Below are 16,557 nucleotides of genomic sequence, written 5' to 3' on the forward strand. Positions count from 1 at the left end.
AGCTATATGTCCATATTGCTAGACAGTTATGATAGTTCATATTAAACACAATTTAGATAAACAAAATACAGTAAGTACAGATGGAGATAATTAATTTTATTAGGTTTATAATTATAAATTGTGAATTTGGGAGTCAACAATAACCAAATATTTCACAGAGCTATGTTTTAGTCAGGGAGCATCCACTCATAAGGGTCTCTCTACAAATGTTAATCTAAAAGCAATCAGACATTACAAGTTGGTGATACAAGACATCAGGAAATAAATAAATATAATATTTTAAAATTTAAAGATTGAGGTTGCTAATGAAGAACAGTGGCACAAAGAAGAAAAAATAATCAATCAGGAGGATGTTTCAAGAAATTCTGGGACTGGTGAGGTTCAATCAGGCACCTATTTCACTATTTTGATGTGAGACTTAGAGCTAAAAGAAAATTATCCTATGAAACCTAATCCCCATTCAATCTGAAGAGTTTGCTATTGGTAACTTCTTATTTCCTACCAAAAAAGAACACTTTACATGCTTCCAATTTTAACACCTGCTCATGGGTACTTAGGCATGTAATGCCATCTACTATACAAAATCATTTACTGTGCAAGTATGCTCAGTGGCATGACTTATTGTACAATACAAGGGACATGCTGATGTCTTCTTACAGAACACAAGAATAAAAACCAACTATGAGTAAATTAGGCAGTTATAGTCAAAATTAGAAATTAGGAATTATTTTTCTATAAAATTTTTCTGATGTAAAATAATATCCAGGTAAAATCGAAAGACACAAAATACTATGAAACTAAAATTAAAATCACACTTAATGTTCAAGTATACTTTAAAAATATGTTTTATATATTCCCTTGTTTTTAAGCGTCTCTTACCTATTTGATTGTATTATCATGATACAAAACCTAATGTTCTAAGTTGACATAACTAAAAAATGTCCTGATAAATCCCAAAAGAAATGAAATGTAAAGATTCTCCAACTCATTTCCATAATAAAGAGATTTAAAGAAATATGTGTGTCTAATGCTTACTCTTCTATCATTATATTCCCAAAGCTCTTAAGAACCTAAGTTCAGTGAATGAATCAATAAATACAATGATAAAAAACCAGAGGTGAAGGCAATATTGTTCCTTATCTCTGATTTTAAGCTACCCTTGGAATCACTTAGGTACCCAGAAAGCTAAAGGATAAGCTAAATCTTGATAGAATATTACATTTTTTTCCCTCAGTGACAATTGATGATTTTCTCTGGTAAATACTGTGAGAGACAATGCTACTATTCACCAGGATTCAGTTATCTTCCACTTCTAGCTACATGCTACATGGAAGACTGAAATTCTTCTCCCATCAGGAGTGAGGTATGTCTTGTTTTAGACAATGAAATTACATAGAAGTGGTTTATGAGACTGCCAGGGCTAACCTCTCCAGCCTTCTCTTTCCCTGTTGTCATGATGCAGGGATCCTATGCAGACATGGAAATCCCATAAATATAAAAGCATCTTAGAACACTAGACCGTCACAAGGAGGAGGGCCAATCTGTAGTGCACTTTACATGAAAAAGGTTTAAACATGTTCCTACTACCTACTGTAATATAGGGTTATTTGTTATAGCAGCACAACCTTTACTAACTTGACTTTAACAACTATTTCAGGTTTTATCATTCTCTTCCTCAATCTCTTCATTTACATGCTGCCTCTTTGGCTTATATTCTGATCTTCTAAAACTCTATCAGATTTTCCTTACTTGTCTTTCTTCTCACATGTCTTTTCTTATCTTTCTTGATAGGAACACACACAGGAGTAGAGAAAGTAAGGCAGAAAGGATAAAGTTGTAAAATAAAAATAAAATAAAATAGTAAAATAATAAAATAAAATAAAATAAAAATACCAAGTACAGACATACAAGGATATAAAATCAGGGGCTTGCTTTCTTTCAAAGCTAGCCCTCCCAAGATTATCCTAGATTTCAGTCACACTGCAATAGTATAATACCATCCCATTTTACATGTGGCTGTTATGTTCCCTGAAAACATATTATCCTTATTATTCACAGAATTGTTGCCTATGGGGACAGAGGAGGGAGGAAGTGAAATGAATGGAATGTAAAATCTGAGGCACTTCTATAGTTGAGTCCCAGCTTCACAGCATATACATTGTTGACTTTTTGATGTAACTTTCTAATTATTATAGGTTCAGTTTCTTTATATTTTAAACGGAAAAAGTGATAGTATGCTTCAGATGTAACAGCATTTGACAAATATGCATGTGTATCAATTATTCTTAGGGAAATATGGACAGCTCAGGAAAGTGTGAGTCCAACATACTAAGTTGTAAGACCAGGTTTGGGAATCCCAACCAGCTTTATGACTTTTCCCCTGTCTCATCACATTTTCACCCTCACAAAAAACTTTTCAGAACTTCTTAGGTATCTCAAATGATAGATGCCTATTATATGGCACACAAAAGCACTTGTGTCTCTAGTTGGGATAATCAGTATGGAACCCAGATATAGGCAAAAACTTAACATAAAGTGTAAAAACTGAAAGCCAAGCAACCTCCTAGTGAAAGCAGTTTGGGCTACTGTTTGAGCTTGGTCCTGCCTGTTTCTCAGACACCACAACCTAAAATTGTTCTTACCTGCTTAGCATTTCAAGGTTTACTGATCTAGTGACAAATAGGCTTTCTTGATTCTGTGTTCTGATCTTCCACAAATGAATGATTAGGGCTTACTAAACCTTTCCTACTTTTGACTTATTGCCTTTCTGAAGCTCTACACATATTAATTGACAATGTTAACCTTGGGTGGTAATTCTAGATAGATTGTTGACAATGCTGTCATTAAAAAATCAAAATGTGTTCATTAAAAATCTGTTTCTTCTTTCTTAGTTAGCAAATAAATTTGAAAATTGATTAAAAAACATTAACTATTAGGGTTTTTAATGTGTAGTTTATAAACTGTCTCAATCTTTTGAGTAACAAAAGAATGAATAAATACACTGTGAAAACATACAAATTTAAATAAATTAATAAGTTAAGTATTTACCAGCATCATTTATACCATAGGAGGCAACATGAGGAATAGAAAAAGCACAGGACTGGTTTTGCAGTCTGCCTTGTGATTATAATTGCACATTTTCTAAAGTCTCAGTCTCTCTGAAAGATACATTGCTTTCTATTCTTTGACTTTGGTACCTAAATATCTTAGTGTTTAAAGAAGTCTTATATAGATTACTTGATTTGCTTTAACACAACCCATTTCAGATTTTTACTTCCCTGTGTTTCATGTCATTTTTTCCAGCATCCACATTTCTCATGCTGCAGATTAATTGTACTTTCCATTAATATCCTTAGTGGGGACAGAAAATAGCCGAATACACCCTTTGCATACTTACTTGGAGATCATTTACATATAAAATTGTCTTTTAGACTTTGGTTCTTCAGGCCAAATCACACCACTTCTTTTTCTCAGAGGTCTGATTTTCCAAGCTTAATCATCCTTGTGGTAGTCCTCTGAACTGTCCAAGTTTTCCACATCCTTCTTTAGATGAAGTTCCAGAACAGCTCATTGGGGCCTAATGGAAGTTTGGAGGCTCAATGATATTTTTTTTTCCTAAGCTAATTAAGTGCTGAATAAGCACTCTGGTAGAAAAATTAGTACGATATAAATTGCATATAAACTCTTATGGAGTAAGGCTAAGCTCTTAGCTACACCCAAATGTTGGTCCCCAAATAATCTACTGAGAAATGAGTCAATACATAAAAAACTGGAAATTTGTCTAAAGAAGGATGAATATGACACTTTGGAATGACAAAGTCATATTGACTTCATTATTGGGAAAAAGCCTGAATGATGGGAAACAAAGGGAGGTCTAAAAAAGAATTACCATTTTCTCTATCTGGCTAACTTCAAACAAGTAAATGCCAACTTATCCATCAAGACTTTGCTGATCCCACGGCCTCTCTTCCATTCTCATAGCTCTGTTTTTCTCTCTGCTATAGTATTTATCACACTGTTTAAGATTTTAGTTTATAAATGTTTGCCTTCTCACTTCCGTCCTTCACAAAATCCTTCACAATGCCGTAACAGTTAAATAATTAAACACAGATATGAATGTGTTATAGTTTACCTTAAACACCATGAATTTTTACATTTGCATATCTTTGCATGTTTCCTCTTTCCAGATTCTTCTTCTTCACAGCATAGCTCAAACATCACTTCTCTATGGCTTTCCTTCATGCCCTACTTTCTATCCCAAAGACAGATTAATTTATCTCTCATTTGTCCCTATAACAATTTAAACATATTTATATCTTATCAATTATTTTGGTTCAATCTAATTACTAATGAAGTTCTCTTTTCAACACTGCAATTTTCAAGGGCATATCCATATCCACTTTTTAAAAACATTATCTCGGATATAAATATTTAAGAAATTGAATTTGTAAATATTTCATATCTACTACTAAACTATAAGCCTCTTGAGGGAAGAGTACTAAACACGATTCCCCCTTGCATGCTATAAACACCTGTTGAATGGATGGATAAATGATAAAGCAATGACATAACATTCACACATGAAGCTAAGAAAGCCAACACAACCACAGATGTCTTCAAGCTTACCGGTCCATGGCAGGTGAGGATGCCATCTTCCATCTTCTCACACTGGGGGTCACACTCCACACAGATGGAGCCATTCTCAAACTCTCGAAATTCCCTGTGAAAACATCAGCTGCATGAGGTGGTATAAGCAAACAAGCTGTCAACTTAACAAATGAAGTAACATCTGCTAAAAGCCCTATTGGCAGAGTAAATTCTAGAGTCTGTTTCTCTATGTGCCAGGAGCATCAGACTCATTTCCCTGTACATTAAGGAATAAGTTCTCCATTAGGAGAAAAGATAAACTGCAGCCAGATGGCTCTCCTTGCCCTCCACTGGGTTCAACGATAGACTCATTCAGAAAAACTCCCTCTTGCCAGAGATATTCTAGCAGTCTTGAAAGAAAGAAAGAAAGAAAGAAAGAAAGAAAGAAAGAAAGAAAGAAAGAAAGAAAGAAAAGAATGTCTCCTCTGATGACACAACAGAATCATTTTGACCTTTTTTAAAGTAAAGCTGTGCCTGTTTGTCTCTATATAAAATTTTACTCTTGGTTGAGCTTTATTTTTTAAACTCTGAAAGAACTATTGTATTTTTCTTGTTGCTAAGTTACATGATATTCCCCATCCCTGTCCTTCAAATCCCAGGACTCTTCAATTTATTTTTGGTGAAACTTCAAAAAATGCTTTGATTTCTTTTCTTCTTTTAAAATAGCTGCCTTGGAGAATTAGAAAAAATATATCTTTATGGCAGATTTTATATTCTTAGATTATTGATCTAGTATCATAACATCTTTTTCAGTTTAAGATCTTTTTGAAGTAATTCTATACAGTATAATATAAAAAATAGCTAAATGGTAACATTCTAAAACTCTCTAATTAAAATCTAGGATGATGGTTATCCCTTCCCACAACCTTATACATTGTGGCTCTATGAATATTAAATGTTATCAATAGTAAGTTTTCTAATCGATATCTACTGTAAAATTTCCACTTCAATAATTGGGTATCACTTAGGTACACTACGTTTAAATACCTCATTCCTAATAATGTGTAAGAGGATGGAGTACAGGGTAAAGATAATTTTAGAATGCCAGCTATAAGTCATTAATAAAACTTGACTAAATATTTATAGCTTCTGATTATTTTGTGTCTGTATAACATGAGCTATCATTCTAAACTTAAAGCATTGCATATATGGCAATTATAGATTAATTAGGTGATAAATTTAAATTTACTTGTCCCTAGAGTGAAGTGTTCACTTATTTTCATAGTGAATTATCCTATTTGGTTATCATAAAGTCTTAATAAATGATAGAAATCCAAAAGGTGGGTTATTTTTCTGTTGGCTAAATTAAAATTACACATACACTAAAGCAAGATAATTAAGTTTGAGTTTTCAAAACAAATAGCACAAATGGATGGTTTGGTTAGGTATCAATGCACATATTTATTTACATGGATTTTGCATTTTTAAAGTGAGGTGTAGGTTTGTGATGGATTAAGCTTCTTACAAATTTTCTTGAGTTTAAAAGCTCAATTACATAGAAACAGATTTTCTTTTGCAATGTTTTATCAACATGGATTATGTACATGGCTTTGCAGAGGGAATCTTCAGAATAAAAAGGTCAAAATGACCGATATGTGGGAAGAAGGTCATATATGTGGGATGGTAGGTCAATTGTGAAGAGATTCAAAAATATCATTTCTATAATGAAATTATAAAACACAGCAAAACCTGCAATCGTCAGCAAATTCTTTTTGTTGTTGTTGTTTCTTTGTTTGTTTGTTTTTTGAGTATAGTTTCTGGGACTGCTAAAGGGTTACATTGCTGAATGAAGGTCATAATTTTTGTGGTACTAAAACATTGGTCATGCTTTTCTTTCTCTTCTTGAAAACCCCTTCCCTACAAACAGAAAACCCCTTCCCTACAAACATGAGGAATAAAGTGAATATGTCATTAAAAAGTCTTGGAGATACAGCGTACCTGTCTTTTCTTCTTTAGCCTAGACTTCTATTTGTTTAGCTTTGGGCTCCCTTCCTTTCTGCTCTCAAAACTGATCCTTGTGATTTTTATTACTTTTGCTCTTCATTGTCAGTGTCTCCCTCATTGCTTTTTCTTCCCTGTTTCCTATTGATTATACTACGACTTTGCCAGAGATCCCCTTTCACTGAGTTTGACCTAACAAATCACTGTCTACTGAGCTGAGTTTTACATATGGAGATTTCTGTCACATTTCACTACTCTGCCTTTCCCACAGTCCTGCTGTGTGTATTACCTCAGCCAATCCTGTGATTCAGAGTAAATGCTCTGGAGTCCAGTCCTTCCCAAATCTGGCCGGTGTTCCCAACACCAACACTAATACTTCTAGGCCTGAAGTCCCTAACATCTCTAGACTTCCTTTTGTAAATATCCTTTGTAAAAGGGGAAAAAAAATTGTGTTTCAATGAGAGGTGTGATTACGAACTATAACAACGCCTACAAAGAGCCTAGATTGGCACTCTTTCTGATGTTTCTATGTTGTTCTTAAAGTTGTAAAAGCGTTTGAACACGTCGCCAAATAAAACAGTTTTAAGATTGCGTTGCAATTTTTCTCTTTCATTCTAGACGCTTGTGCACTGTAGTTAAGGGTTGCTAAATACAGTGGCTTCTATGACCTGGATTTGAATGCTAACAGCCAGGAAATGACTGATTTTCTTTTCCTCTTCAAAAAGTCCTCTTTTGAGGATTTCTTTTCATATAAAAATTATAAAAATATAGGTGCCCTGATTTTGGTAACACTCTTATTTGTATTTGTTTTCTGCATTTTTAAGGTGACTATTTTACCTAACCATCTAATCAGCTTAGATTAATAGACACAAAAAGAATATCATAATCATCTTAGTAGTAAAATTTTTTAGAAAGCCTTTATTATGCATTTTCTCATTTAATAACCATAGTTATCCTATGAAGTTGACACCATTATTATTCCCATTTTCCATATAAGAAAACTAAGTTTAGAACAATTGGGTTTTTTGTCCAAGATTAAAAGTGATGGAATAATGAGGCTAGGATTAATTCATTATTCCTCAAAGGCTGTTTCAACTGCGGGGCAATGTTGGAAAAAAGTAGTCGGTACCACAAGATTGGAGGTGGGAAAATCTATCATTGCATAGGCTAGAATTACATCAGACTTTTACAAGGTACTTTCATTTATTATCTTTCAAACTAACCCTTGAACATGATTTCCTAGAGCCCTACTGCTACTGCAAAAGACATTAAAAACTTTATATTTCTTTAGTACATTTGATCTAATGACTGGGAAAAAGTTAAACTTTCAAAAGCAGTTTGGTAGTCAGTGTTGTTTAATTAGAAATCAGGTATTTTTCCTTGGCTTTGCTTTTATTATTTTGCAGATGTGAGACAGAGGATAGTACATGCATCCACATTTTTATCCAGTTCACATTTATGAGAAGGTTAAAACTGAAATATTAAGAGAAAATAACAGTATCTGGAAAAGTAGCAGGATGGAAATCAGATGCCCTGAATTCGAGTGTTGGCTTGACTCTTGAAATGGCACTGGCCAATACTTCATTCTACCAGTTTTCATTGTTTATAAGATGTTGCTGTTAGAGAAGTTGGTTTCTGGAGCTTGATCCCTCTTTAGAATTTCTTATCTTAAGGAGGGCATGTGTTGTGATGAGCACTGGGTGTTAATATGCAAATAATGAGTCACTGAACACTACATCAGTACTAATGATGTACTTTAGCCATTTAGAGGTCATTTAAATAACAAAATATTGTACCCAAAAAGACATGTTGGAAGAGATCTTGTAAAATACATTGTAAAAGACATCTCTACAAATAATTTTAAAACAATGAGCATTTGAATCTGTAAAAAAATAAAATGAGGTAAAAGAAGAAACGAAATAAAGAACCTCAAAACTGCACTTTTACACAACTGTTGAAAATCCTTTCAGTAGCAATATAAGAAAATGTGACTCAGGAACGGTACTAAAAAATGTATTATCACACTAATGAAGGACAACTCTGATGAATGAAATGGTATGTTATGATAAACTGATTTTATGAGTACATGAAATGCCATGCAACAAGATATATACTAGGTTTTACCGTTGGCAATGTGATTATTATAGTACCAGAAGGAATTTAAAATTCTTGATTTAAAATACTGCTTAGGTTATTTTTAGGAAGTGGCAGAACACCACCAAAAACCCCTTCAACTAGAAACTACAAAGGCAATTTTTCTATAGGGCTAAGCAGTTGTCAGAGACATAGAAATATGTATTCTTTGTTTCTTATAGACATAAGTTGATGGGAAAAAATCAAAAGTTATTCAGTAATTCTAGGTGAAAATTAAGAGGCAAGTATGTAAAAAAATATTACTGGGACATCTAGGAGAAAAGTTTACTTGTCATAATCTTCATAAGGAAAATAAGAACTTGTCTTTCAATTTTGTTTCAGTATACACAGCTATAACTTATTAAGAATGGTCTATTTTTGTTTGCATAATAGTACATATTTGGACTTGTCTTATTTCAAATAAAATTCTTTCCCCTTAAAACAATTCCTCTATGCGTTGTTGTCTCTTTTATGCAAAAAGATCTTCCCTTAAAAACCTCGCCAGCACACACATTCTGCAATTTTATCATTTTCTTATCGTTTAAAAATCTGAACCAATCAGCACCTCAAAGTTTAGGAGGTAAAGGCAACGTCGTAAGATGCCTTACCCATCATAGAGGTTACAAGACTCAATACAGCTCCTTCCTCTGCTGAAACGACGGCAAGACAGGCACTGGTCGGGGCCAGGTCCCCAACAGCCATCGCCTGAACACAGATGGTTGCACACCATTCCTTCAGCAGCTGGAAAAGAAAAAGACAAATTCAAGAGTGAGATAAAAAAGAAGGCTGCGTTCAAACTTAACCATTAAAAAACAAACGTTTAACCATTTTAATGTGAATCTGCCCAATGATGCTATTTCTGAAGAAACTGGTTTGAAGGGGATGTGTGGCAGATAACTCAGTCTGCCTACTCAGTGTGACCCACACTACTGTCAACTTCTTCCATATCACAGATCCCCATCACTATGTGTGTAGAACCACTACATTTTTCATAAGAATGAATAAACGTAGATTGTCTACATCAAAATTCTAGGAAGGAAGGGTGATAGCAATTAACCTTCCCATTAAGGCAAGGAGCAAACCATGCCTTTCTCAACCCAACCCTTTGTTCCACTAAGACACCAAAAATTTTCACTTCCCATCCATATGAGAGCTTCATGAAGGAATGGAATAATAATTGTCTTTAAAAAATAAAATGTAGAGAAAGGAAAAGAATATCTGGAAGGCAGGAGGAATGAGAGAAATGGAAATAAAATACAAGTTTCTTACAGGCTTCTGCTTGCCTTGATATTTAGTCAGATTGGGACATGTACGGAAAGGGTTTTGCAACTATGCAAACCAAAGTGTAGTGGTCACTGATGAGGAGGTATAGAGATGAATGTAGTAGCAACGATCTTTAGCTTTGTCTCTATAGAATCTGCTAATGAAAGTGCTGCCAAGGAATTTGGGGACTGTTTTAAAATTGCCACTTAAGTTCACCATCTCTGTTTCCTTTTATATTAACATTTATTCAGAATATTGCTCTAAGGAAGATGTGGTCCATATATACTATGGAGTATTATGCTCCATCAGAAAGGATGAATACCCAACTTTTATAGCAACATGGATGGGACTGGAAGAGATTATGCTGAGTGAAATAAGTCAAGCAGAGAGAGTCAATTATCATATGGTTTCACTTATTTGTGGAGCATAACAAATAGCATGGAGGATATGGGGAGTTAGAGAGAAGAAGGGAGTTGGAGGAAATTGGAAGGGGAGGTGAACCATGAGAGACTATGGAGTTTGAAAAACAATCTGAGGGTTTTGAAGGGGCGGGGGGGTGGGAGGTCGGGGTACCAGGTGGTGGATATTATAGAGGGCACGGATTGCATGGAGCACTGGGTGTGGTACAAAAACAATGAATACTGTTATGTTGAAAATAAATTTTAAAAAATTTAAAAAATATATCAGAAAATTTAAAAAAAAGAATATTGTTCTTTATGTGGAATAACATGATTTTAGTAAAGAGATACTAGATGTTGAATAGGAATGGCCTATAAAGACTTCAAATGTCTGTAAAGTGATTTGAGTCATCTGAAACACAACTGCATGTGGTTTTCATAAAATATTAGGAATTTCCAAGATTCAAAAAACACATCAAAAAATCTTTATCTTCCCATTATTTATCAAGGTTAATTATTATAGGATGTAAGTTGTCATAACAAGAACATTTGTAGGATGGGTTGAGATAATACGCGAGTGTAATATGAACAGGGGAAGATGTCCATGAATGCTACCTTTTTAAACATAGTTTTGAGAAAGAAATTGCCAGCATTCATGATGTTAACTTGTTTTAAAAAAGTAAAACAGAATCGTCCAATTCATGTATTCTTCCTCTTATATCCTGCAGCCTTAAGGGGGTCCCTATGCTAAACTGTGGAAAATTTTTTCTCAAGGCAGAGTGAGACTACCAACAAGTCTTTTTACTTTACTTCTTGCTTAACTGAATAATCTCTTCCAACATAGTTTAAGAGAGAAACTGTGTAACTGTGCATTAGTGTGTTTGGCAGTTTCATTGAGGTATACATGATACATAATACATAGCTCATACCTAAAGTGTACAATTAGATATTTTGACATATGCATGCAATCATGAACCATATACATAATTAGAGTAATGAATGTATCCATTAATTCCAAAAGAATTCTTATGACCTTATGTAATCCCTTCCTCTTTCCCCATCCCTCTCAAACAACCATTGATAGGCTGTTACTTAATATACATTAGTTTGCACTTTTTCTTATAATTTTATATAAATAGAAACATAGAGTATGTACTCTCTTATATAGTTTTTTTCACTTTGAACAATTATTTTGAGATTTATCTATGTTGCTGTGTGTATCAATATTCATTCATTTTTATTACTAAATATATTCCATTGTATGGATATACAACACTTTTTAAACCATTCACCTATTGCCACACATTTAGACTGTTTTCCACTTTGTGCTATTAAAAATTAAGCTACTATAGGGGCATCTATGTGTCTCGGTCAGTTAAGCGTCTGACTCTTGATTTCAGTTCAGGTCTTGATCTCAAAGTCATAAGATAAAGCCCAATATCAGGCTTTGTGTTTATTATAGAGCCTGTTTTAAGATTTTCTCTCACTCCCTCTCTCTCTGCCCCTCCCAACACTGCTCCCACACACTTTAAATAAATAAATAAATAAATAAATAAATAAATAAAATCTACTATAAACATCCATGCACAAGTCTTTGTATAGCCATATGTTTTCATTTCCCTTCAGTAAACACCTAGGAGTAAAATGGACATAGTAGGTATAAAATTAATTTTTCATGGAATGGTCAAATTGGTTGTCAAATAGTTGTATCATTTTGTATTCCCAATAGTAATAAACTCAACTCAAGAATTACAGTTCCTTCACATTTTTGCCAATATTTCATATGATCAGTCAGCTTAATTGTATCCTTCCTAATAAGTATGTAGTGATATCCAATTATAGTTTTGGTATGCATTTCCAAAATAATACTCTATGGTACTGTATGGTACTCTCCAGAGAAACAAAATAAACAAAATGAACAGGATACATATGATTTCTTATAAGGAACTGAATCCCATCATTTGCTCAGGAAAGCATAGTTTCGGTCTCAGTCCAGAGGCCTGAGAACTGTGACCACAGATGGTATAAGTCCCATCCAAAGGGCAGGAGATGGCCAATGTCCTAGCTCAGAAGTCAGACTAAGAGAGTGAATTTTCTCTTCTTCTATCCAGGCCTCCAGTGGATTGGATGATGCCTACCTATTTTGTTCACTTAGCCTACAAATTCATATGCTAATCTCATCCAGAAACACCCTCCTAGATACACTCAGAAATAACGTTTAACTAAATATCTGGACACCAATGACGCAGTCAAGTTGACACATACAAGTCACTATCACAAGCAGTACGTAAAGATCCATTCATTTTTTGCATATAGATGACCAACATTTCCAGTACCATTTGTTAAAAACACTCTTTGTCTTGCCTTTGAAGGTGTGTCTTGCAAGAAGTTGCTGCAGCCAAGGTCAAAGAGGTTAGTATTGCATTCTCCTCCAGGATTTTGATGGATTCCTGTCTCACATTTAGGTCTTTCAACCATTTTGAGTTTATTTTTCTGTATGGTGTAGGAAAGTGGTCCATTCTTTTGCATGTGAATGTCCAATTTTTCCAACACATTCTTTGAAGAGACTTATCTTTTTTCCATTGGATAGTCTTTCCTGCTTTGTTGAAGATTACTTGACCATAGAGTTGTGGGTCCATTTCTGGGTTCCTTTTTCTGTTCTATTGATATCTGTCTGTTTCTGTGCCAGTACCATACTGACTTGATGATTATAGCTTTGTAATATAGTTTTAAACCTGAAATTGTGATGCCTCCAGCTTTGGTTTTCTTTTTCAACACTCCTTTGTCTATTTGGGGTCTTTTCTGGTTCCATACAAATTTTAGGATTGTTTGTTCCATCTCTGAAGATGTTTTGGTAGGGATTGTATTGAATGTGTAGCACTAATGTGTAACACTAACCTAAAATTCATATTTTGTGGATATTTTTATAAAGCATAGTCTGTTACTTAATAAAGCCAACTTTAAAATGTTTTAATTACAAGAGCAAAGTAAAAAAGTGTTTAGAGGTATCTCAAGCATAGACTTTTTTATGCATTTAAAATCTCACCAGATCATTTTTAAATTCCTCAACATCTAGACTCTTAGTAATAACCACTCTTATTTCTTCCATATCTACCCATGGTTTATGCTCTACTTACACTTACACTTACAATCACATTGATAAGGTAATTTTTTCTTCTGCCTCAAGAAGTTCCTTGTTATTTCTCCTTTTTTTTCTTTCCCCCAGGAAGGAGTGTTTCATTAAGTAAAAGTTAAATATTGTATCTTTACACCACATAATTGGTAGCACAGACGTTTTTAACAATATTTGTTCTTTCAATTCATGAGCATGGAATGTTTTTCCATTTTTTTGTGTGTCTTCCTCAATTTTTTTAATGAGTGTTCTATAGTTTTCTGAGTACAGATCCTTTATGTCTTTGGTTAGATTTCTTCCTATGCATCTTGTGATTTTGGGTGCAATTGTAAACAGGATTGATTCCTTGAGTTCTCTTTTTTCTTCCTCATTGTTCATGTATTAGAAATGCAACTGATTTCTGTGCATTGATTTTATATCCTGTGACCTTGCTGAATTCCTGTATCAGTTCTAGCAATTTTTTGTTGGAGTCTTTTGGATTTTCTACACAGAGTATCACATCATCTGAGAAAAGTGAAAGTTTGTCTTCTTTCCTGATTTGGATGCATTTTATTTTATTTCTTGTTGTTGTCATCTGAGTGCTGAGGTTTGGACTTCCAGTACTATGTTGGACAGTGGTGAGAATGAGCAACCCTGTCATATTACTGACCTTAGGGGAAAAGCTCTCAGTTTTTCCCCAATGAGGATGTTGTTTTCCAGCTCCTGTAAGTGTAAGGTTAAGTTGTGTATTTGAGACTTTCCTTGTTTCATGAGGAAGGCCTGTATTGCTATATATTTCCCTTTTAGGACTACCTTTGCTGTATCCCAAAGGTTCTGAACTGTCGTGTTTTCATATTCATTTGCTTCTATTTATTTTTTATAATTCTAGTTCTCTTATTATTTCTGCCAGATCTGCAGTTCCTTCCTCTGCTTAAGTCTTGAACCCTTTAAAATCATCCATTTAAGTTGGAATCAACTTCTTCCAAGTTCCTTTAATGTTGATATTTTGACATTCTCCCATGAATCACAAATGTTCTTAGTGGCATCTAGGATGGTGAATCCTTTCCAGAAGGTTTTCAATGTATTTTGCCTAGATCCATCACCATCTGTGGCAACTATAGCCTTGTGAAATATATTTTAAAATAATAAGACTTAAGAATCAAAATGGGCTTTTTGATCTATGATCCGCAAAATGCGTGTTGTATGAAAGCATAAAAACAATAATCTCATATACCTCCATCAGAACTCTTGGGTGACCAGGTGAATTGTCAATGAGCAGTAATATATTGAAAGGGATCTTTCTTTCCGTGTAGCCGGTCTCAAAAGTGGATTTAAAATAGTCAGTAAACCATATTGTAAACAGATTGCTGTCATTCAGGCTTTGTTGTCCATTCAGAGGCCACAGAGTAGATTTAGCATAATTCTTATGGGTCCTTCAATTTTCAGAATGATCAATGAGCACTAGATTCAACTTAAGTCACCAGCTGTGTTAGCTCCTAACAAGAAAGTCAGTCTGTCCTTTGAAATTTTGAAGCTGAGCATTCACTTCTCTCTAGCTATGAAATCCTAGATGGCATCTTTTCGAATATAATTTGGCCTCATCTACACTGAAAATCTGTTGTTTGGTGTTTTTATTTTTAGATAACTATAAATTCACGTAAGCAATACTACAGAGAGATCCATGTTTCCTTTACCCAACTTCCCCTAATGGGAAGATCTTGGAGAACTATACAGCTCAATGACACAAACAGAATATTGACATTGATACAGTCAAGTAACAGAAGATCTCCATCACACAAGAATCCCTAATGTTGCACTATAAAGCTCTATAACATTTGTTTAGATGTCTTTGTGTAAATATAAATTTTCATTTGTTTGGAATAAATGCCCAGGGGTATAATTGTTAGGTCATATGATAGGGTTATTTTACTTAATATTTGCTGTTTCTGAGAAAGTGCTGAACTATTTTCTAGAGTGGTTGAGCCATTTTACATTCTCACCAGGAGTATATGAATCAACTCGTTTTTTCTCTTGCATTTGGTTTTGTCACTCTATTAATTCTAGACATTCTGATAGGTGTATAGTGATATCTCATTGTGGATTTAATTTTAATTTCCATAAAATGGATAATAATTTTGGCATCTTTTTAAGAAAATAATTTAAAGACTCTTTTTTTTTTTTTTTTTTTTTTTAGAGAGGAGGGTAAGAGGCAGAGAATCTCAAGCAGACTCTGAGCATGGAGCCTGACATGGGGTTCTATTTCATGACCTTGAGATCATGCCCTAAGCCAAAACCAAGTCTAACACTTAACTGATTAAACCACCCAGGCACCCAATATTGACATCTTTGAATATGCTTATCTGCTACATGTATATCCTCTTTAGTGAAGTGTATCTTTATGTCTTTGCCCATTTTAATTAGACACTTTTACTGTTCAATGTTGAGAGTTCTTTATATATTCTATCTATTTATCTATCTACCTAACATCTAACTTCTCTCTCTCTCCATCTGATTTGAAAATAGTTTCTCTCAATCTGTAGCTTGTACTTTCATCCTCTCAATAAGATCTTTATTCAGAGCAATTGTTCTTAACTATAAAATCCAATTTATTAATTTTTCCCTTTATATACTGTGGTTTTGGTGACAACTTCAAATTCTCGTTGTTTAGCCCTAGGTTCCAAACAATTTCTCTTCATAATTTTCCAGATACACTCTCTATATTCATTAATATGATCATGTGATTTTTCTTTTTTTTATTAAATATGGCATATTACACTGTTTGATTTTCTATATTGAATCAGCCTTGTATCCCTGGAATAAACCCTGTTTGGTTATGCTGTATAATTAATTGTATATGTTGTTGAATTGTTGAATACTATTTGCTATACTTTGTTAAGGATTTTTGCTTCTATATTCTTTGAGCAATACATTGGTTTGGTTTGTAACTTCCTTTTTCTTGGTATTCTCTGTTCATATATGGATCTTAATCTTAAAAATCATCATGGGAAGTAGAAATAATTATTAATTTTACAGAAGGGCAGCGGCTCAGAGAGGCTAAAATGC

At 33.9% G+C, this 16,557-nt stretch overlaps 1 protein-coding gene across 5 annotated transcripts in view; it reads right to left on the reverse strand.

The window, feature by feature from the left end:
• ERBB4 (erb-b2 receptor tyrosine kinase 4) overlaps positions 1–16,557 on the reverse strand; it is a 1,164,558-nt gene that overhangs the window by 255,477 nt on the left and 892,524 nt on the right. For all 5 annotated transcript variants that reach the window (XM_044241525.1, XM_044241523.1, XM_044241526.1 and 2 more), the window contains exons 13-14: positions 9,330–9,462; positions 4,627–4,720 (exon numbers count right to left, since the gene is read on the reverse strand). In XM_044241525.1, the coding sequence (XP_044097460.1) occupies positions 4,627–4,720; positions 9,330–9,462 (227 nt within the window). The remainder of the gene's footprint in view (positions 1–4,626; positions 4,721–9,329; positions 9,463–16,557) is intronic.

This window comes from Neovison vison, chromosome 3, assembly GCF_020171115.1.
Source record: "Neovison vison isolate M4711 chromosome 3, ASM_NN_V1, whole genome shotgun sequence".
Lineage (NCBI taxonomy): Eukaryota > Metazoa > Chordata > Mammalia > Carnivora > Mustelidae > Neogale > Neogale vison.